Raw genomic sequence first — 24,345 nt, 5'->3', positions numbered from 1 at the left:
ACATGCCTTTTTTCTCCTGCCATCTCCTGTAAAGGCAGCTTACCTTGAATTGCAGACAGTAAGAAAGAAACATGGAGTAATTTATTTCATCATCCTCTGCCAGAGCAAGATTGTTCCCTAAAGCATATTTTCTAGTGATTTGTTCTGCTTACCTTTAGAAGACGCAAGTAATAGCCTTCATTCCTTTCATAAGAAGACTAATAGACATCAACAGTGGGATTTTTTTTTCCTTGAAAAGTAGCCAAATGTATTTTCTTTTTTTCTTAATTCTATCTTGCTACTATTAGTTAATCTTCTTGCAGCAGTCCTTGACTATTTCTCTCCTCCGCAAGGCCCTCAACCTTGATTCAGGTCTTTCTTTCCTTTTCCTGCCAGATTTCAGTCAACTTACAATATCTTTGTTATTTTAAACTAACCCTCTAAGACAAACCCCTGGCAAGGTAATATCTGTGTTCCTACAGGTATCTTCTAACGACCAGATATTTTACTGAGTGACAAGAGAAGGGAAACAAATAGGTGATAAAGCCCATGCTTTTAAATGTCAGTTCTTTCCTGACCATTTAAAAATGATTGTGGGGAATTTTGATAAGGGTTCAGACTAAGGTATTGAGAGACAAAGCAACTCCCCCCCCACCCCCCCCCAATAATATTTTTAAAGTACACAGGAGCAGGCAGTGGCTGGGCATGTATAGGGTTAATCTTGTCTGCAAAGTAATTGAGAAAAATATCCACTGATTTCTGAGGTCACTCTATTACCAGCCTAAGGTAGGAGAGCCTCCAGGGATTTAAAAGCAGTCAATAGTTCTAAAAAAAGACAGAGCAAGCCTTTGGTTCTGGTTGATATTAAGTTAGAGCAATAAGTCAATGTAGCTTTTCCATACCAGCACCGTCTTCAGACTTATATACACAAAGCTGCTTCTGGTCTGCAAAGGAAGCTGGCTCCAAGTCTGCTCAATGTTATTCTTCCCTGTCTCTGTCGTCCCCCATTGCACTGGCTCCTGCAAGACTGTAGCGAGCCGTAGGATTCAGCAACTGGGGAACTAGGTAGAGGATGGTAATTGTAGCAAGGAGTTAATAGTTGCTTCCTAATCAGCTGCTGGGGCCACTGGAGAGATGTTACCCTACCTCCTCTGTCAGCACAGTAAATGTCACACCAGTACAACTAGGAGATACCCCAGGTGTGCCACGGCCACCACATGGAGCGGGCACTCGTCCTACGGGGCTCCTCTTGGGAGAGTCCCTAATACCCCAGCCCAGCCTGTGAAGAGCATTGGAAGAGCTGAAACGGCATAGAGGATCTGCTGCTGCCTGTGATCACTTACTTGAAAAATAAATAAGCCTGCTTAGCAGACAGATTTATTACCAGCCATGAGGGATTACGAACCCGAGTCACTTTGATTCATTAGAGCATTCAGAGAGTTTGTGTAAGTTCCTGGAAGCTGTCTGGGATGGTCTTTAACCATCCTCTTACCGTTACCTGATGGTGAAGGGGAAAGTTGGAAAGCACGTGTGATGAATTTGTTTTTCCCTATGTTTAGTAATAGATTTTGACAAGCTGTTTAAAGAACTGAGCCTTCTGACTTGTGCTGTGCCAAGCCATCCTTCCAACTCGGCTACACGTAGCCTCTTGTATTCTTTCCTCCCTCTCTATAATATTTAATCAACAGAGCCCTACCTCCATTTCCCCGAGGCCAGAGTAATGCATCCTTCTGCATTTAGAAACCTCCTACGCATGTGAACATGTCCTTTGTGCAGGGATGTTGTTTTAATTAGCCACGTCTCTCTTTTTGGCCAGAAATACATGAAATGACTGTGTACAGCTTTCCTGCAGCCAAGAGGCAGCACAGCACCCTTGGTGTCCAGCTGTGGGTGGTGGGAGAAGCTTGCTGGCCGTGCTGTGGGCTGTGGGCTAGGGTTGAAAGGGGAGAGGAGACAGACTGTGTGCCCAGAGCTGGCAGGGGAAGGCAAGCAAAGCTTGGGCAGGAGAGAAGAGCGGGGAGAAGGCAATGCTGGGTGACCCCAGGGACAGGCAGGGAGGCAGAAGAGGCCTGCCTAAAACAGGGCAGAAAGCATGGCACGAGACATCCTCTGTGTAATGACCAACATGTCATGGAAAAGAGCTAACTAAAGAAGATGATGTTAGGCCAAAACTATTAGGACAATAACCCACCCAAGACCAAACTGTAGAAGGCAACAGTTGAATAACTGTTATACTTGTATAACTATCCTTACCTTCAGCAAGACACAAGTCTGTCCCAGGTGGTCTCCTAATCCTACATTCAAAGTGCTTGTTAGAGAACATGCTTATTCATCTTCTAGGCTTTCTCGCCTTAAAATTGTATCCGGTATTTTCCATCTGAGTATCAGTCTATTTAAAAAGAGCTGGCTTAGAGACCACTGAAGTTAACACCTCTCAGAAGCTCCTGCGATGTTCAGCAAATTTCCTTTTCATTAGAGACTTACTCCTCTTCATTTCGTAGCATTAGATTAGGAATTTTTCTGAATATTCCTTAAATCTCTAGTTATGTAAATATTACTGATGGTAAGAAAAATAAGCTGTTAATAAATGGCCCTTGTCATGACTAGATCAAGCTACTGAATATATTGTATACCAATACTGGCTAAACCATTGTCCATGGCCAAGTGATGCCTCCACTTGGGTTCTGCAGTGCCTACTGTTGGGTTCTGCAGTGCCTCATCTTCAGCTTTATTACTAGCTGACGCTGCATGTTACGGAGGCTACCAGTCACAGTTTGTGGCATTTCCATTTTGACCGTGTCATTGCTATGGTCCGCTGATGAGTAAAATGTGGGCTCCCTCTCCTCTTGGTGGGAAGTGAAACACTCCGTGAAATGCTCTCTGAACATCAAAGCAAGGCTGGCAAAGCAGAGGAGAGATCTCTTCTGGCTTTCAGTTCTGCCATAAGGAAAATGAACATAATCCTGACCCTAACTGTCCTGTCATTTTTATTAGCTCTCTTTGGCTTGCAGCAATGACCCTGTGAATAATGCATGCTGCTAGATGGCTTTCCTAAGGAAAGAAGGCTTACACAATCATATTGTCTGCCACTAGCTGCCTTCTCCTTACCCCATAATAACTCAGAAACCAGCTGGCTAATTTCAACCAAATTTGACAGAGGGAAAGAGGTCTTGAAGATATTGTGTTAAGTAAAAAAATAAAAAATTGGGACCATGTAGGGAAGAGACCTCCTTGTAGTGGCCATAGTGAGGAACATGAGCTCAGTTCTCACTACAGGTCTGAGGTGCCGCTTGGGTACTCAGGTCCAAGAAACTCATTCATGGAAAATCAGTTTTCACTGTTTCTGCTGCTCATGCAATGACTTGTTTCTTCACAGATCACTCAGGGTGAGCCTCAGAAGTCATGCTCCAAGCCTGTAGCAGAGAAAGTCACAGAGAGCTGCCAGCAAATTTGCCAGTGCAGGCCACCTCCACCGTTACCACCGCCTCCTCCACCTCCACCGCCCCCAAGGTTGCTAGCGGTGCCGAGTAAGTAGCCACTGGTATGGTTGTGGTGCACTGAGGGAGGGCGAAGCGACGGGGACGCCTGGACAGACAGAAGGAGAAAGGATGTGGGAGAGGGCACAGCTAGCTCGTTTGTCATTTTCCACTTAGCAAATGGAGGAAAAAATATTCTCAGTAGAGATGGAGATCCATTTTCTGATCAGTGAATAATGCTTGGCTTTTGGAGGAAAGCCAGAGAAATTCCCTCCTTTCATTGTATTATATATGATTCCCTAGCTTTCAATGGTTCCCTAATGCCCTAGCCCTGGGAAATGCTTTCCTACAGAGATGTAGCGCTGTGCTTCCCCTTGAGTTGCATGACCTCCTGTTTCGCCAGGTGTGCAGCTTGGAGGTCTGGGTGCTCCAAGGCAAATTAATTTATAAGCAGGCAAAAATTCAAACGCTCTGCCTAGACCATCCTGCAGGTTTGGCTGTCTTCGAGACACCAGAGCTCTACTGGTTTACCACAGCAGTGGGTCAGGCTCGCTGGTTTTAAATTGCTTACAACTGTAACAAAAGTCAGAGGCGTGTCAGGAGTTAATGGCAAGTGAGCAGTTTTCCCACTACGGCACATACAGGCTAAGACTCACCTATTTCTCTTCATACAAATCACTGCTCCCAAGCCTTATCCACCCCATCCAAGCTCCTCCTAATTTCCAGCCGTGCATCCCCATGTGCGGCACACCTTGTGCCTGCAGTTCTTGCTGGCTAGCTCTGCCAGCTTCCTTCCGCATCAGTATTCCTGTGATCCTTGGCACACAGATCCTTTCTGGAGAGCGATAGCTGTGCCGGTGGTCCTTGGAGAGGCAGTCCCTCCGCAGTGGGACAGAGCTCGCGGGTGCTACCTGCGCTAGCTGGGTGCAGGGACATGGGCTGGACCCTGTGCAGACACTTTTAGGTCCCAGGTGTTTGGTATTCCAGCAAATCTCCTTAACGCTTCTGTATTTTCACAAATCTGTCTCTCCCTAAAAGGCTGGCTGTTAATTCTTCTCCCTGCTTAGATAAACTCCCCTAGGAACAGTGTTGCAAAGTGTATCTAGTATCCTTCTCAGCGCTTCCCCTAAGGGAAAAGAAATCATTAGGTAGCATCATTTGACTGTTTGTCTTTATCAGCACCATGCCCAGATGTGCAGAAGACATGAAGAAGGCTTCTGCACAGCTTTTAGCCAGGCAGAGGACAGGCAGAATTTTGCAGTGTTTTCTGCCAGGAGCGTGCTTCGTATTTGTGCCACACTGCAGAAATTTAAGGCAAAGGCAGGAAAAAACCAACAGTGAAACACTTGGGAAAGGAAGTAGAAAGAGAGCTTGGAAATCAGGGATGAAGGGTTTTTTTCTCTTTCAATTTTCAGGAAAATGTCATGGCCAGTAATATTGAAAATTCCCTTGATCTTTGTCTCACAGTCAGAAAATAAAGTACTTTGCCACTCTGTTTTCTTGTACCTGGGGTACCCCGTTGCCCTGAGGGAGCTGCTCGTACCCACAGGAGACGTGGCAGAGCAGTGTCGGCACAGGGACCAGCCCTGCGGCTCAGCTGCGCCGCGGGGAGGGCACGGCTGCCAGGCTGCTTCCCCTCCCCGGGCTGCCGTCAGGCAGCTGGCCTGAGCGCGTGGATTTGTCTCCTCTGAAGCGGGAAGGAAATCGTATCAGAAAAAAAGAAGTCTGTCACACGTTGCAAAAAGAGGAAAGAGAAATCAAATGGGCTTGCGACTGGGATAGCCTGATGCTTACTCAGGCTGGATTGCCAGGTGCTAACCCAGTTCTAAAAATGAGCTATATAAATCCAGATGACTCATATTTAAACAAGTTATTTCATTTCAAATGCAATAAAAAAAAATAGATTACACATTCCTTTCACCAGTAAGCTTTAGAGTAGCAATCAAGTGCCTCATCTTGAAAGATGCTTTCATTATTATCAGCTGTCTAGGCACTGTGATTTAGCCCACGTGCACAGCAATCCCCATCCTTGTGAGAATGAGCAAGCCTCGTGGTTAAATATTGATGTTATAGACACCGCTTTTAAACAGCATTCAGAGGAGAGCGCAATAAATGGACAAGGCAAGCTATTATTAAGTAGTTGATGCTAGACTTGCACTTTTCACTTTTTAAGTGACTGAAGTTAAGTACTGGAAAGACCTCTGCAAAAAAGCAGCACCCCAGGAGCTGCGAGTTTTTTACCTTTACAAGGTACAGTGTCTGCGCCTTAAGGCACTTCATAAAGATGCTGGCATTGCTCTCAGAGCTTTGTGAGCCACAAAAGGCTGCAGCCTCCTTAAAAGCTCTTTTTGCAATCAAGCTGAATGTTGTTGGAGGTTTAGACCATCTCTACAACCTTCTAAAGCAGCTACTGTGGTTTGGGCCTGATGATTAAAGCCAATAGATACAAAATTCCTGTCCATCCAGTTACTACAGACACTGACAGCTCAGTTATCTGCTAAATGAAGCCATCTAGCCTCTTTGACATGTCCTGTCTGGTCTCCAGCTGCTGCTATGGAAAAGCAGGGGACCCTCTTTGTGTTCTGTCTCTCTCTCTATCTCTCTAACACCCACCTGAGTGTTTTGCAAACCCTACTTGGATGTATGGGATTGCACTGGATAACTGTTTTGAGCAGCTGAATTACTCCCTGAAAGGTTTGTATTGTGCTTGAGGACAACTGAGGACTTTCAGGAACAATTACAGTGCATTTAGTGTCTCTTTAGACATTTCGATATTGACAGGTTGATCCAGCGACAAATCTTTAGCGCTGCTTCCTGCAGATAGATTTATACAAAATCTGTTAAACGTTGTGAATTCCAGAATGCACGTATAATAACTGGTAAATGTTGTTTTTACTGTGAAGGACAATAAGCTAATTTCCTCCACAGAAAATGAGTAAAATCACAGACAACTTAGCAGTCAGTCTAAATACATGAGCGGTGGTAGAAACACCAACTTTCCAGGCTTTCGGAGACACCTCACTGTTATAGTCATGTATTTACAACAGGAATGTGTGGGGTGTATTTCAGTGCACCCTGAAGAGGCGCATCATTTGTTCAACAATATGAATATGGGAGATTAAATTAGATCATGTGGCCCATATATTTCCAAATATGGACAACAAAATTATGGACTGGTGAATTCAGAGAATGCTTCTGCCATCAGAACTCCAGGCTCCAGGGTAGAAAACATACACTGCTTTTGTCCTCCTTCAGCCATGACACCAGGCCTCCTTCTCCCACATTTCTAACTCCTTCACACAGACCACTGGCGTTTCCGATGTCCCTTCCAACCCCTGTTCTTGCCTTCAGTGCATCTGCTCTGCAGCTGTCATGGGACATTCCCTTATGGCAGCATATCCATGTGCCTCCTCTTCGCTGAGCAGAGGACTCCTGGTCTGCCCCAGTGAATCTATCTGCTTTACGGTATCTGAATGAAGGCTAGGATCAGCCACGCTGGTCCCTGTGTATGCTGGCTCTCTCAATATTGCTAGTTCAGCCTTGTCTCCTTCTGTAAAGAAGTGAGACACATGGAGCATTTCAGTTTTGAGTTTACTGAGCTTCATTCCAGATGCAGTTTGTTGGCGTCCCACCGAGATACTGCTGTCTTATTTGGTATAGATGTGTATCTTACTGAGGGTCTTCAAGGAGAGGGGCTCCAGCCTGTGTTAGAAGTAACTAGGATGGTGGGGACTGTGTGACAACGTGATGGGGACTGTCAAGAGACATGGTTGCTGAGCCAGTTGTGGTTCCTCCAGAAGGTCTGGCATATTGATGTTTCCACAGTAACTCTCCTTATGCAAGCAGCAGCCTGCTTTTTAACCCGTGCCTAGAAAACTGCTTGTTGATGAAGTGAAGGGAAAGCTCATGAGGCTTTGAGGGACCAACTAAGCTTAGATGCTGGCAGAAAGGAAAGGGGGAACTTTCAATGAAATTGAGTGTGTTCCCTAGATGTGGCTATAATGACCTGAAGGAGATAGAGATGTTCAGAACCTGGCCTTTAATTAACTGTTTCTTTTTTTCCCCCCGTCTGCTTTCCTCCTTGTCTCTGGATTTCAGCCAGGACTAAGGCAAGGTGGATGGAGTACTTGTTTAGGCAGCATTTCTAACCCAGCTTCACAGACCCATGAGATTAAGCTAGTTCAAATGATGTTGACCCTTCAAAATCTAAAATGCTGCTGTTGTCAACCCTTAAATACTTTGTGAGCATGCAGGTTTCTCCAGGGGCATTGCAAAGAAGGAAGGACTTTGTTTGGAAGCAGAAGCTAGGCTTTCAAAACAGGAAGGCTTAAAGCTAGACATACACTGCAGTCAGTATCAGTTTTAACCTGTGTAAGGTTTGAGGAAAAAACATTTCAGAAGTGACTTCTTCAAAATTGTACAGGGAAGAGTAAGGATGTTCAGCATGAACTCTTCACTTGCTGGTTAGGGACATTTGCTGTCTCTGCTCTACCCGTCTCCTGTGTTGGGTGAGGAGTCCATGGTACTGCCATCCCCTCTCTGGATGATGGGTGTGTCCAGTCAAACATTGCTTCAGTCAAAATTTAGAGAAGGAAACTTAAATACAAGTTTTTATCCAAGATCATTACAAGCTGTACTAGTACAGCTGAGTCTGGATATGGGAACCAACCTCTGACTCGTTGGACGCTTGCACATAGGTACACAGTGAGGTCTTTACAGCTCCTGACCTCAGTGAAAGTTTGCCCTGAGCTATCAGTTGAGATAAAGCAAGATCAAGTCAGTGCAAAGCCAAAGTGAATGACATCACTGCAGAGGACTCTAATCTCCAGGCTGTAATTGTATGATTTTGTTTTTCAAGGTGAAATCTTTTCCTTTATCTTTGGAGATAGTGCATCTAATTAACTAATTATTTGGGCTGCTGAAAATGCCAAAATAAAAATTACCAACTGCAGGAAGGGTGCAACTTTTTGGCAACTGTATGAGCACAGATGTATAGCTTAATTTCAAAAAGTGTGCAGGGTCCCTTCAGTGCAAGTAGGAAAGCTAAGGACATTCGGATCTTTTAGGACAGATGGTCACAATGTGTGTATATAGGCAGGAATCTGAAGTACAGGAACAGTCTGGAACTTCTTAAACATTGAGTAGATTTTAAAGCAACTAAAATTTGCAGATTTGGCTTGCTGACTATTAACAACATCGTCTTTCACAGCAGGAACTTGTTATAGAAATAAAAACCGTATGGCTCTGGGACATAAAAGAATAAGGAATGGTTTTTGCTTAGGCTTTTCTATGACCTAAATCTTGGTGGTAGAATGGACAGGGTGACCCCGTGTGGATCCAGCGAATGAGTTTGAGCTTCCTGCTGAGCAGTCTCCGCATGGCCATTCAAGCAGGAGAGCTGAGCATGGTCCTGATGCTCACCACATCGCTTCTGGTGCTACATGGGTATAGACGTTGATGTCCTTGCCTACGCAATGCCAAAAGGACTTTTGTCCTTGGCAGAGGTCTATGATCGTCCCCCAGGAGTTGAGGGGAGGTTGTGATTGCAAACTGAATTGAAATCCTCCTGGAGACCACCACATGTTTTAAAACATGCGGTGCCAAAGAATTTGCTGCGGGCAGTCTGGTGTAGCTGCTGCAATATGGGTTGAGCATCTCAGAGAGCTCTGACTTTAAGTTTCCCTTTGGGTAGGCCTTTTGTCGTGGGAGTGCTTTGCACGTTTCCAAACAGCTTCTGCAAATGCAGTTCTGACCCTAAGGGCTCAGCTGGCAGGACCAGCATTTACCTACCACCCTTCTGCCAGAAGGACCAGTTCTGAGTAGTTTTGAGATATTTGGGCACACTTGAGGAGTCTTTGATTAACTTCTCCCAAGTGCTGATGCCCAAAGGAATTGTTAGCAAACAGATGGGAGTGGTTTTGTTTTATAATATGGGGAAGATGTTTTCCTCCATACTTCATATGACATAGCGACTACCAAAACTGAACAGTAACGGAAGAGAACTACAGTAGCACCAAAATGGCAGGGGGCATATTGTCTCCTACACAAAGACATTTATGGTAATGACAGCTACTGTGAGAGAATATTGTTTTACCACAAGTCTGGTCTAGACAGTGATTTTTTTTAAATGCAAGCAGAACGCTGAAACAGGGAAGCCCTTTCAGTTTTGGTAACACAGCTGTCATACTGTGAATTACAGTCTTGTGTGAGAGCATTGTTTATAATTTACAAAGCAAAACCAAAATTCAATTCTTGTCTTCTCCCACATACACTTTCATTTTACTGGAGGATTGTGACTCTAAGAACTTGAGGCTTTCAAATCTAAATTGAAATCCAGCCCCACAGCCTGAAGTCATGGATGACGGCACATGCAGAGTCTAGTCCAGGTCCCCATTGTGTTGTTTTCACATCACAGACACTACCTTCTCTGTTAGCACAGTGAACCAAATCATTAAGTGTCCAAGATGGGATTTAGGCAGAATTCACCCACCTAAATCAGAAATGCAATGATTAGATTTCCTGCCTCAAACTGCAGGTACCTCTGATTTTATCACTAAAGACATAAAGACTTAAAAATCTTGATATTTTTTGCATTTAGCACAGTCATTTCTGGCGTAGGAATAAAAGTTACAAGTCCTCACCGCCCAGTCAAAATGAGGAAATTATTTAGGGTGAGGAGATTTCTTAAGCAGCAATCAAATACGAAGTTTGAAACAGTTTGGACATCTGGGATGTTTTACTCAGTCTGAAGAGCTGGATTAGTGACTAGAAAGCAGGTAAGACTGGAAAGGTTCATGCTAATACTTTCATGATAGGATTCTGCTATCACTCGTGCACCTAACATCTCCTCATATTGGGCTGTTGTAAACTCTGTCTATCTTTGTAAAACACTGGTTAGATCAGACTGTCAATCACAGCTTCCATTGCCTTCCCAAGTCAGAGGTTTTCACCACAATAAATTCTGAAATGTTTTGTCAAGTCTAATTTTTACTTAGGCTAGTGATGAATCTTCCCCCTGCTCTGGGACCTTGCAGATTTGTTTTGAATTTTTCATGCAGTAATAAATCCATATTATGGAAAAATCCACTCTCTTGAAAATGCACTCGTTCATACATTTTGAAGTATTTAAAAGTAAGAGCCTCAGGCCAGATTTTGCAGTGCAGGAATCAGTGGGAGTTCTGTTATCTATAGATTAAAAGCATTGTCTAATTTTGAAAAAAGAAGCATCAGATATTAAACCGATTCTGCAGTAGAACAGTTCTTTCTACTCTGAGATGCATACTCCAACAGCTTGATATTTTTTTTTTTTAAGCAGAAGGAGTTGGCTAAGCTGAAGACATTAATTCCCTGTGTGGATGGCAGTCCATTTGTACATGCCTACCATTTCACTGATTAAGAAGATAACAAATCTTCAGTGAAGTTACTGATGAGTCAGAGGCTGCTGATTTACAAGTAATTGTAGGTTCCCCTGCCCGTGGCAGAAGTTGTGCCTCGTCTCCGACAAATCAGAAGTAAACTCTTAACTGGCACAAGCTGTTCTAGCAGGGAGGGCTAAGTGGCTGACCTTGGTAAAGCAGACCCACAGAAACGTATGTTCTTGTAACGGTTTTGTGCATTGTGCATTATATCATGTTGTAAACATGATATAAAGGTGTTGCACTGCCTGTGTAATTGCAACTTACGGGTAATTTTTAAGTCGACGTAGCAGATCAAGGAAGCAGCAGTCTGGACATTTGGGCTGTTATCCCCAAGTCAGTACATAGTGTCCATTAATATAGTACAAACATAGGTTAATAACTGATGCCACTGCCAAAAACTGTCGTTAATAATTATGCAAGTTAATTTAACACTTCCACTAGTAAATCATATCACATTATAACCACATATATAGTAGAAAATTGTGAATTCCTAATTGTTATTAAAATGAATCGGTTTATAATTTTGAAGTGTCTTTTAAATGGAGCTGACATTTCATCAGTTCGTTGGTTAGAAATATTTTACACAAAAATCTGTTCCATCACAAACGCTGCTGTTAAACCGGACTTTTACCAGGAGCACTGCTGCTATTAAACTGGACTTTTACCAATGGAGCAGATTCTATTGAATCATCTCTGGACATTTTCCTTTCCTTTTGGAAGCAGTGCATAATCTTATTTCATAGCCAAAGGAAATGACTATCAGTGGAGCAAAGGGAGGGTTTGTTTTAACCCTCGGTTTGATTTGGCAAGCTGCAGGTGCTCTACCTCAGCTTTACGGGGCATCATTCTGCAGCGCTGGCTGCCTACTGCTGTAGGCTTCAGTGGGGAGTGAAGGTGAGCAGCATCTCTGCAAAAGCTCCCCTACCTGTGCAGGTTCAGACTCCTGTGTAAAGCCTGAAGAAAGTGCAGATAGCAACCAGTAACCAATTTGCTCGCTTTTGTCACTGTAAGGTAGCCTGTTCTTTGTCTTTTAGCTTTCAGAGAGTTACTCAGAGAGTACTCTGAGAGGTGACTGAGGACTTTTGTGTTGGGCATTTGGCACAGTGAAACGACTTGATCTGTTAATGTGATGTAATTGCCATTTTAGGTATTCTGTATTTTATGGACACTGCATGAAAATTTATCAGTTGAGAAATGTAATTTTATTTCTATTAGGATTAAATTTACCCCTGATTTGGAAGGCATTTCACATTTCAGTCCCATTTTACTCTGGGTGGGTCATCAATTTTATTTCCCTTAAGTTGAACCTGAATACAATTTGGAAAAGAAACTTGAGTGCACTAGGTATGGGAATTATTAATTGGTCTCCTTGGGGACATTTTTAAGTGATAGCTGTAGCCCTTACTTCCAGCAATAACTGAGCCATTGAAGTGATATAAGGAATAAACTATGTAATATCAAACAGAAGGATTATGTTTATATAGATGCCATACACTAACAGAAGTATCTGCTACATAGTCAGCCGGCTGTTCCCTAAAACTCAGTCATACGACTTGCAATATGGCTTTCTTTGTACAGTGAACTCTCTAAAGCCATCTGTACTTACCAATCTAAAGTATACGTCTATTATAGTCACTCTCTCCATATAGTATCTGAATGCCCAACAGGCAAACCACTAATTTTTTAGAGATGGACACAAACTGGTGCCTTAGAAACTGCTGCCACTAACACATATGCTACTAAATATTCCAAGTATTTCCAAGTCTTCCACAATCTGTGTTAGGAAATTCAGTCTGCAGTTGGCTGAAGCTGGTTTTGTATCATCTGCCTTCCCTGAAGGGGAACTAATTTTGAAACAGTTTCAGCTCTAAGCTGTGAGGCTTGTCCAATCTTTGCTTTTATCTGGAGGTTCCTGAGCTCTTTAAAAAGCCACTAAAGGATCTAAGAGACAATATCTTAATCATACCAGTAGCACTGAATTTTACTTAGATTTCATAGCCTGTGACTTTGGTGGAACCACTCATGTGAATACTGTGCAGCCTGAAGAAGTTGTGCAGATCTGGACCTTAATTTGATCTATATATAGAACATTATACCAAGAAAATCTGCCATCTTTCTGTGGGATTAAATCTGCCAACCCTGAGGTATCTTATTAATCATTCTCCAGCAAAAGATTGGTCATCACTGTAGGAGCTTAGACTTCCGAAATCATATTTCAGCTATTTGAATTTCAGTCTATATCATCCCTCCTTTGAAGGCCTGTTCACTGCAAGAGGTGAAAGATGGATAAGCTTTCAGAAGACTTGATGGTGATGTACTGTGACTCCCGCAGGAAGCATCTTGCCCACCCTGCAGGCAACGGCAAAAAGAGAGTCCAGGGTGCTGCTTCTCCCTCTGCCGCTGACCTGCTGGGAGATCCCAGGAGAGTCAACTACCCGATCAGCCACTCAGAGTTATCACACCTGAAACGGACATAATTTTTCACCTCTGTTTAGACTTGAGACTAGTGGATGTAAAGCACTGAAGATTATTATTATTTTTAGGCTCAGAAGTGAACAGTAATTGCTACAGAGTTGATCAGATATGTCCTGTCCTACCACTGATTGAAGAGGAGGCTGCACCACCACACAGCGAGGAGGATAAGGCGTTCACCGTGCTGGGAGCAAGAGGCAGAGCCTATGGCCACACTGTCACCGCATGGTAATGAAAGAAAGGAGGCAGCCTGAGGGGCTGGACAAGAACCCACGGTGCAAAACATCGCTACGTCATGTCTTATTTCTCCTCCGGCAATGAGATGATATAGCTTCAACAAACCCCTGGCAAAGGTGCGTGTATCAGCAGAGATGGGAATTAACAGCCTGAAGGGATATCACTACAGGTAGTTAAGTGTCCCTATGGGTGCCACTGCCATAGTACCTTAACAGGCTCAGCTATACCTGCCTTCACAGTGCCTGCTGGGGCATGGATTTCATCCAAGGGTGCCTGAGGCTCAGTAAAATCAAGGGCTAGCTTTTGAAGGGCTTTTATCACCTAAAGATGCAGATAGGTGCTGAATGAACTCTCCAAACCACTTAACTCCCAGCAAGTGTCCTAAACCATGACCTACTCCACCTTATTTTGGAGAGGATGGATGCTTTCTATGTGCTGTTTACTAAGCCCTTCCTTGCTGCTGACCTGAGGCAGGTGGTGGCCAGCAGGTCACGAGGGAGGACACAGGGAGGATGAGGCCAATTTTCTACTCATGGCTTTGCTCCTTGGCAGTCAGTTCTTCATGAGATGCCCTCTGCAGCTGCACCACCCCCTGCAGGAGCCTATCTCTCCCTGAAATACCTAGTAGCTGGTGACAAGCCCATCTTCTGCCCCAAAACAGCCTCTGAAACAGCCTGAAAGCAAGCCAGCTTGACTGGGGGAGTCAACTGTCCAGAAAACTCATTTCTCTTCATACCTATCTTACTGCGGTGGATCTGGGAGGTGATTTTGGCTATGTGATGGAGGAGGAAAGCTCTGTGGGAAAATGCATCTCCTGTCCCCAGCGAATTCCAGTTCGTATGTGACCCTTTACTGCTTCCACTGGTCCTTACCACTGTCAAATATCCCAGGGCTCAGTGCTGTAAGCCTGCAAAGAAAGGTAGCCCTTTTCCCAAGAAGCTTGAAAAAGTCTCCGTGTTTGATTCATAGCTGCGAACCTCCTCTTGCCCATGTTGAAGTTGCTCGCACGTGTACTGAGCTCTGTGGGTCTCAGCGGGCAGGGGGCCCGCCACAGCAAACACCAAAACAGAAGCTTCTGATTTTTTTCAACCTTGTTACAAGATGCAGCAAGGAAGTCAGAGGCTCACGCAGCGGGGCGACCGACCGGCTCCTCGCACAAGCGGCCGCAGGGCACACATACCTGGGGCACACTGGCAGGGGACGGGCTGCAGTACCCACCTGGTCTGCAAGGCTGGTGGTTTGACACCTATTACAGGTGTTAAGTTCATCCTTAAAAACTGTTGGGAGTTCACTCGTCCCTGTGTATCATACTCATTTTTAGATCCTCTCTAGGAAATCTGTGCCAGCCAAAGCAGAATGGGGGAGGGACATATATAGAAATCTGTATCTATGTATGTGTGCATGTGTCTGTGCTTGTTGAATACTGATGGAAATATGCTACTCTGCTTTCAGGTATCACACCGCCGAAATGGCAAAGGCAGACAGCACGGATGTTCAGTGTTTTCAGGCCTCTTTTCTGCAGGATGCTCTTTTCACTGCCGTAACGTGACAGGGTCCCACCGTTTGCTGAGGCAAGCAGATGATCCTCAGCACTAATTTTCCCTGCTGAAGAATAGCCCGTGCTTTCTGCGCGCGTTGCTTGCTTCTGGAGAGCCAGACTGTGTGTTTGTGCAATGAAGTGGATGGTACTGTGCTGGCGCATCTCTGTGCCTCTCAGTGGTGCCTCTGTTCAAAAGAACTGAGAATTACTGTCCCCAGGTCAGTGCCGTGCTGCTGTTGTTCTGCTGTAGACCGTGGCCTTGCTGCTGCGTTTGCTTGAATAGGTAGTTGATGGGAAGGTCAGGGAAATACAGCTGGTTCTTGTAGAAATATAGATGAAGTACTTACAAATTTACCTATTTAGCCTATTAGAGAATTGGGAAAAGAATAACAACAGTGCTGACATGCAGCCTTATGTTGCACGTTATCCCTACATCTTGCAACAGTTTGGAAAGCTGGGACTACCGTCCCCATTCTGGAGAAGGAGAATCAGAGGCTGGATTCTCCAAAATCACCCAACAAGCAAGGGGGAGAGCTGAGGCTGGAACCCATGTCCTGAGAGGAATTTCTGTCCTCTACCCACCATGACACTCTGCCTACATGGAGGTTAAAGCCTATATCATAAAACTCAGAAGATTAAACTTAAGCTTGTATATCTGCATTCAAGCACCCGGGTTAAAGCATCCTGGCTCTCTGAGTGCTCAGAACCTCTGGAAATCAGGTCACCTTTAAAATAAATTCAAGGCTACTAATTTAACAGCAAGTTTTCAGGCAGCTGTGACCTGTTTCTTAGAGGCACCAGATACCCACTAATCTGATCGACAACTCCTGTGTTCGGAAAGCGGGCCACCAGGTACAGCAGGGCTCACCTGAGCGACAGCTCTCACGAGGAGGCAGCGCTTCGGACTATCTGGGGGTGTCACTAGGACTATCTCGGTGCTGCCCAGCCTGGTGCTGATCCAGGTTACGGAGAGCGGGGAAACGTAGCGGTGGATTTGACGAGGCTCTCCAGAATGACCGTGTTGCTGCGAGGAGGAGGCTGCCTTGCAAGGAACAGGCTTCAATTCTCATTTGCTCGGAACAGAAACCGATAGTGTGTGATTTAATCGGGGTAGAAACAATTCCATCCTTTTTGCTGAGGGAGAATCAGATGGCAAGGGAGAAACGGCTGAGGGAGACTGCTGGTTGGAAAAACACATGACAAAGTCAGATCAGAGGGCAGTGGCTGACGCGAGTGTCCATTGTAAAGATAAATGCCAGAGCCGAGTGGTAACACAGAAGCTAGCTATGATGTAATCTCCTTAAAAGCCTTTTTTCCACAAGGCCTTTAAATGCTACTGCTTCTCCAGACCATGCTTTAGAGAACAGACTCTCCCTCTGTGCTCCCTAACCCTGCTCTCCTCCAAAAGACCTTGGCAGCTGAAACCATGTTTTGCTCCTATTTGCGGGGCCGTACCTCAGTTCTGGTGGGTCCCATCAGCTTCACCGACAGCCTAATAGGATTAAGGCTGGCTGATCTGGCCCTCCACCTGCCGATTGTTTGGAGCACAGACTTTCCCTCCCTACTTTTTTTGATAGTCCTTTGACTGCTCTGCTGTCTGTAGCATCATCATCCTTCCGTAAGCGTGTAGGACTCTGAACTGAAATACTAGTCTTCCTCTGCAGCCGTGCCAAAACCAATACAAGTTATCCTACCAGCTTAGCATCAGCCCTTCCTGGGCACCCTATGCGATCCCACCTTGTTTCTGTCCGTAGGTCTCGGCCACGCAGAGCCCCTGGGCACGGCGTCAGCGTGCCGGCTTGGGGCAGAGATCTGGCGCCTGCCCGGGAAGTCAACAAGGCAGTTGCTGCTGCCACCCCTGTCATGCAGTTATGGCCAAATCCAGTGCTTGCGTCTGACTCCTAAGGAGGAGGCAACATGATCCAGAGGGTAGGACTGGCCGGGAGTCAAAAGACATTTTGTTTCCTGGCTTTTTCACTGAGCTGCGGCGACTTTGCGCAAGCCGCTTCCTCACAATGTGCTTCACTTATGCCTGGGCAACTGATACTTTCATCTGGTATTATTTTTATTTTGGTCCTAATGATATGTTCATTTTCTAAAGGACTCTCAAATCTGCCAGGGAAAGCAGCTGCGTGAGACCTACCAAGACAGCACAGCAACACAGGGCTTTAGTGAAATCACTGCAAAAACCAAATCTAAATGTGTGCAGGTTCAATAACCTCTAAAGCTTAGTTCTTAAGCACCACACTTAAAACTCCCCCACCCAGCTCCTCTCTTTTCCACTGGCTGTATCCAGGCTCAGATTTTTTCACCGGCAGTTCCAGTCCTTTTTCTTGCAATGAGCCATGCACTCCTCTGTCGCCCATGACCTTCAGAAAACTCCTGCAGAACTGCCCCTTCCCTCCACCTCCTGCAAACTCCAGTCTCCAAAACTAAGCACAAAACTGAGCATGTTTCTTGTTTCAGAAGGGAAGTATTTTTAGAAAGGGGGAAAAAATTAAGGAGATGGGGGAACCAAGAGTGTAGAATAACAGCGTCTACAGTGTAAAAGCTGCAGGGGAGGGAATTTCTCCAGCATCATCCCACACATGTTTTTATTATAGCAGAAGTTCCCGCTGCGTAGTGATTGCAGTATCCCCCTTAAAAGTGTAGTAGGAACATATGTACGGAGCAGCTGCATGATATAAACTTGTCTGCAACATAATGTGATAAACAGAAGTATCATCTGCTACAGGAATAGCTGATTTCCACCAGTATTATTTAACCTAGCTACTCCAGGGAGGCAGTAAATCAGGACAGGCTTTCTGCTGAGCGCACCACTATTGCCTGGTAGCAGTTTACCCGACTAGCTCATGGCATTCTGGAAATGCCCCTAAGTTTACAAGCAACACGAAGGGCACAGATCTATAAGGAAGTAAAAAAAAAATGAAAGAAAACCAACATAGATTTCTTTTTTCTGGATCAAAATATGCTCCAAAATTAGGTGATTATTATTTTCTTTAAGCCAGTCTATTGCACATCCTGTACAGTTACAGCCGTGCTCCAGAGCTGAGGGTGGTGGGAGAGGAGATTGCTGGTCTAAAGCAGTTCTTTGGTCTTTCCTCACTGGGTAGCGTCTTCCTCCTGTGCCTGTTCTCTGTGGCAGGATCTCAGGGAATGAGTCCAGCAGAGCAGCTTTCTGGGTCACTGCTCTTTGGGGACTGTCATAATCCAAATCCTTCCCATCATGTTCGGATTTACTGGAGACGAACTTGCCCCAAGTGGACTTCATCTGTTATTGAAGCTGTCGTCCATTCCTGCTTTACATTCCTGCTGCATTGGCCCGGTCCCTCGAGTTAATGATGGCTGTTAATAGATCTGGCTTTCTGTGCTGCCTGTCCTGCACCCTTTTTTCCCCCTGACTCTCTAAACAGGTAACAGTGTGTCCATCACTTTGAGCAGAACAGCCCTGGAAAGCCACGGTGCTGTGGGAATCTCGTATTTTATTGTATTTGCTGGATTTAATCCACTTGACACTGCTTTAGTGTTTGGAGCTCTCCTTTGGAGCTTGCTTTGTTTCTGCTTCTGAGGGGAAAGCAAGGGCGAAGCAGCAGCCGGGCTGGGGCCGTGTCCCAGCCGCTGTGCCCAGCAGCTGCAATGCCAAAGCACCTCCATGCCAGACATTTAAACATCATAGAATCACAGAGTGGTTTGGGTCGGAAGGGACATTTAAAGCTCATCTAGTCCATCCCCCTGCCGTGGGCAGGGACATCTCTCACTAGATCAGGTTGCTCAAAGCCCCATCCAACCTGACCTTGAACACTTCCAGGGATGAGGCATCCACAGCTTCTCTGGGCAAATATGTGTAAGCACATGGCAGTGCACGTGACACCATCTTGCTCCTCTGAGGTGCTCTGCTCCCAGTATCTCCTCTATGTCATTTCATATCTCCCGGGGGGCCGAGACTGTAGCTGCCATTGGGGTGCCAGGAGGGGGGCATTCTGTGCCCAAAGCCCTCCGGCCAGCAGCTGGATGGGTTTGGTTATGACCATGGCTTACCATGGGGTGAAGAAGTTGCGCCATTGCAATTGTGGCCAAATCCAGTTTATCTTTCTTCAAGCTTTAATTGTGTGTACGTGCCACGGGCAACGGCGCCTGGTGCTGCCACCAGCTCATGTGGTTGAGGCTGGACCTGCTCGAACTCCTCCTGCCTTGGATCCACCATAGCTGACATCTGGGAATGCCTCTACCTTCCCCTCCCTGAGTCTGCTCGCAGTCTTTGCTCTGCATTTGCCGTGCGGTCTGGAGGCAGTGCAGAGGATTGTGGCCTCTCGCAGGCTGTCTCCGAGGCCGTGGCCAGTCAGTCGGGGAGGGGGGCTGACCCAGCCCCGGGGCTCCTGTTGATACCAGCATTGCCTTTGGCATTTGATGTGATGTGCTCCTGCATCTCCCCTCCAGCAGCTCAAGCGTGGCCGGGTGTGTTGTCTGCAGGCCACAAGTGTGAAGGGAGATTGATGAGGTGATTTTTGGATCTGCTAGGGAGACAGTGAAGTGCATCCATTCATACCTTACAGCTCCTGTATCTTCAAAATGAATCATTTCAGACACATACAGAGGTGCCCCAAATGTGAACGTTCAGCCGATGTAAGAAATCTCAAGTGCAGAGAAGAGAGAGAAGAAAAAAAGGAGTTGGTAGAGTTTCTCACATATTCTGTCACCAACACTTACTAACTAATCCTGAGGAGCCACTCAGAATGCAAACACATTTAACAAAACTATTGGCAGCAGTTTCATTTATATGGATGCATATGTATGCCCCTTTATATACATACATTAAATATATATATCATATATATATCCTTTCTACGTACATATGTGTGTTTATACACATACATATACATGTATGTGTATGCATATATGTATATACAGGTATGTACGCATATATATATTGTGTGTGTGTACATATATCCACAAACACCAGGGAGTTCCTCTCACAGCACACAGAAACCTGACACGGTTAGACAAGCAGCTTCTTCATCTGTCAGCGGAAAATGGCAGTCCTTCCTTCCGTGAGCCTGTCTTTGTACAGGATCACCAGCCTGCGCGTTGCCCTCTGCATGCAGCTGTGGCTGCAGCGTGAACGTGAGCTCAGGTTTCCTCTGGCCACGCGCAAGCCCCGGGGCCTGTGCGTCGGGGCAGGCGAGGCTGGGGCGAGCGGAGGAGCTGCTGCGTGGCACGCGCGCATGCATGGCTTTCTGCCCCGGGAGGAGGCACCAAGACCCCCATCTCCTGCTCAGCCTCCTCGCCCCCATCCTCCCAGGAAATTTTCCCCTCAAATCCAAGAGTGTTGATGGCTATGGTTCGAAGGGAACACATACTTTGCCTATTCCTGAAATGCCTTTTAGAATAACAGCTGAAGACCTGTATTTGTTATCAACGTCTAGCGGTACCACAAACTTCATTAGAAGGCTCTTTTGAAGGATTTGTCTTTCCAGTGCTGGCTACCTCTCGCCGTTAGCAGCCCTGGGTACACACAGCCTGTTCCTACCACGTGGATTATCCAAACACATCTGTAGCAGTTCCTACATGACAAAATACAGCAAACAAAGAGGGGACACTTGAGCTGACACTGACTCACAGATCTCTTCACATTGTCACGGGTTAGGTAAGAAAACTTGCATCCGGAGAACCCACAGCCTCCAGGGCTCTGGGGACTGAGCTCCTGACCTTTGGAAAAATTCGGAGCAGCACTTGTGAGCGTCATCATGCAGATGCTGGGACAAGGTCCTCAGCTGGCACCAGGCTCACAGCTGGGTGGACTTCTATGAGTTTCATAGCACCATAGAATCATAGAGTAGTTGGGGTTGGAAGGGACCTTTAAAGGTCATCTAGTCCAACCCCCCTGCAATGAGCAGGGACAGCTTCTACTTTACATCACTTGAGCTCTTGGCCCTTTTTATTAGCTGCCCAAGGCTTCATTCTGACGTACAATTAAGTTAACCAGCATTAAGTTAATCAGCACTCACTTTGGGGTGAATTTACACTGCTGGGGGGAGTGAAGGGCCTTATGTGAAAGTAGACAAGAAACCTCAGGTTCAGCACTGAAATCAGCTTTCTGAAAAAAGTTGTGGGCATGTGATGGAGGATCTCCTTGCATTTCATCTTTTACACAACACAATGCTTATAGAGTAAGTGTCCAAGCCTTGGTGTCTCTGTGTGTGTAACTGTTCTTCTGTAGGGTTTCTCCTCCCAGAACCCAAGTTATTTCACATTAATCAGGTGGTTCACTGAACTCCTCTGTTCCACAGAAGGTTGGATAAGACACCTTGATGTGAAGAGACCCAAGCTGCAACAGATTCAAAATCCCTCTCCATATTTAACTGGGCATGGAGTGTCCTGGGAGTCTTTTCATATACCTTGACATCTGAAATCACATCTAAACTTCTCCACGTTTTCTGGGCTTGTTCCTGCATCCCAGTGTGACAATGGCGGTAGGAACTAGTGGCTTCTCTCTGTCTTGCAAATGGAGATACCAAAGTGCAAATTATGTGAATATATCAAAATAATAAGGCAAATAAGAGCGAAGATGAGACTAGAACCCCAAACCCTGCCTTAGCCAGCAGATCAACAGGTCTCTAAAATATGTGACGCATATAGAGGTTGCTAGAAACACATTGCCTGCATCTCCAATTCCTTTTAAGTTCCAACCAAGACTGATAAAACACTTGAGGCCCTTGGAATAGGAGCCTGCCTTCAAAATAAAATCCAATCTCATTTCCTAGCATGCTAATTAAAAGTTCGTGGCTGATTCAGGCAGCCCTACAATAGCAAAAGGAGTGCTGCAGGCATAGAGATGGCAGGGTTTAGCCTGTTGTGAGTACACAATATTAAAAACGAGCAGATGTCTCATAAAGATGATTATGCCAGCACTCTTGACCTTTCTGCAAGAACAGGAGTAAAAGCAGGAGAAAAAACAATGTTCAGTTTTGATTTATCTTGAAAGTGCTCTTCCTTTTTTAGGCATGAAGTTACTGTTGTTGTAGAGAGGTGAGGGGGGGTCACTGTCGCCCTTCCACGTCACATCAGCGCACACTCACCAGCTGCTTGGGACCGAGCCTGTAAGCGGATTGACACACTCAGACCTCGGCCAGAGACACCCCCCGGGACTGCACATGGGCGCAAGGGGCACTGCCTCCCTTAGCTATTTTCCAGCTCAGCTCTGTGTTTTGTTTTATTTCGTTTTGCTTTGCTTTGCTTTGCTTTGTTGGGCTGGCTGATGGGCGAGAGCCAGTGGAAAGGGATGGCCTGATGCAAGCTCCTTGCCTCGGCATCGCTGCTGAGGGCTGCACAGAGGCACCATCTCAACCCCGTGGAACCCCCATGATGGAGCACTTGGTGTCTCTCCTGACAGACTTGGTGGTGTTACTTTCCAATGTCAGGGCATTCCCATGCGAAGAGCAATTAGCCTACAACCCATACTGCAATGGAAAGTAATAACCTTAATTAAAATAAATAACAGGCATACTAGATTTCCAAAATCTTAGCTTTATAAAGTACAGCCATGACCACTAAAGATAACATGCAGGCGTATCCAAGGATTCCAAGTCCTCTTTCTATATTCTATCACAGGCAGTACAAGTATGTGTCACTTTTATAACATAAACAAAACCATTTAATGCTTAATCCAGAAGATTAAAACAGCTTCATTACTGTTTTTTGGTTTTAGTAGCTCAGGGCAATTTTGAGAGTGACCCACTCTGAGATTTGCTAAAAAGAAATCAGAGACTTCTTTGTGATTTTATGGAAACTTCCTTTCTAGTGACACAACCTCTATTTTTGTGCCTGGACATTGAGGGAAACCCTCTGTAGCTGAGCTAATCTTTCCTGGTATGCACATTTCTGGCTAGACCCATGTGTGTACAGATACCTACTAACAATAGAACTGGAGCTATGTCTTTATGCTGAGCCTTCAAAACAAATTTAGTCAAAGAAAGCAAGTGTGTGAGATTTTTGTGGTACTTAAATAGTTTGCAGGATGCCTTTGTTCTAAAAGTACTTTTCATGAATTTGTTTTCAATAAGTTGGATCCAGCCACCCACTGTAGGTCTGAAGTCAGTCTCTTGATTAATTGTATTTATTTAGGCCTGGTGCTGTTAGGAATAGTTGAAGGTGTTGGCCCTCTAAATGTAAACCTAACCAACATTTGTACTTCATAAATTTTAAAGCCAAGAAAAAAAGGCATTGTGCTTATGTGGCCTTTCCAGAGACAGAGCATTTTCTTTACCTAATTCTTATGCTGAGTCCAATCTCTTTAGCTGAATTTAGACTTTTAGGAAAAATGAAAAGTCTACCTTAAACTAAATTTTTCAGTGAAATACTCTACCAGAGCTCATAGACTATTGTAATGGATAATTGCCCTTAATGATAATAATTACCCTATTTCTAATCTAAATATGCTTAGTCTCCACTTGTAGTGGAGTACATTCCTGAGTCATTTACAAACTCTACCAGTATCTATCACCCTATTTTGGGGGGAAGGAGGAAGTCACTCTTAAAAAACACATTCTCTCAGCAGTGACTTTCCGTTTATAGTTAGACTTTGAGACATACCAGTTCTCTGGCTTTTAACTCAATTTATGTGTGCCACGCTTACTGTGTAGCTTTATAGTTTCATAACCCGAATATCATGTGGAATTAAGTCAAATGTCATACCAAAGTGTAAAGTTATCACACTAGCACTAATACATCTATTTACCAAACCAGTAATCTCCTCAGAAAATATCTAGTTAGTTTGACGTGATGTGTTTTCCTAAACCTATGCTGTTTAGCATCATTTATTTATTTTAATATTTTATTAATTGAATGAGATTTTCATTATTTTGGCAGGATTTCTGTCAGGATGACAGGCTGTGATTGCTTAGCTCACCCTGCTTATCTTCTTTAAAATGTCATCACTTTCCTACCACTTTCCACCCAACGGTATGTTCACTGTGCAGAACAACACTTCGGGGCTTAGGAGAAAAAGCACTTTTTCGTCAAGTTGTTCTGCACTGTGAAAATCACTTTCTCCATTCATCTCATTTTGAAACCAGTGAAGAGCAGCCAGGAATGAGTCAAACCAGGAGGCAATCATGCTCTGAGCAGCTGAAATCACTTGCATGAGACCAGCGATGGGTACCAAGGGAGCAAACACCATGGCCGGGCTAGCCAGCCCTCAGATCTCAGTAGCCCCGTGGTGATGATG

General features: G+C 45.1%; 1 protein-coding gene across 1 annotated transcript in view; it reads left to right on the top strand.

Annotated features, from left to right (window-relative positions):
- PRIMA1 (proline rich membrane anchor 1) overlaps window positions 1–24,345 on the top strand; it is a 56,351-nt gene that overhangs the window by 3,182 nt on the left and 28,824 nt on the right. The window contains exon 2 of the mRNA XM_075503497.1: window positions 3,356–3,506. Coding sequence (XP_075359612.1) covers window positions 3,356–3,506 — 151 coding nt within the window. The remainder of the gene's footprint in view (window positions 1–3,355; window positions 3,507–24,345) is intronic.

This window comes from Mycteria americana, chromosome 5, assembly GCF_035582795.1.
Source record: "Mycteria americana isolate JAX WOST 10 ecotype Jacksonville Zoo and Gardens chromosome 5, USCA_MyAme_1.0, whole genome shotgun sequence".
NCBI lineage: Eukaryota > Metazoa > Chordata > Aves > Ciconiiformes > Ciconiidae > Mycteria > Mycteria americana.
This window is presented reverse-complemented; position numbering and strand designations above follow the sequence as displayed.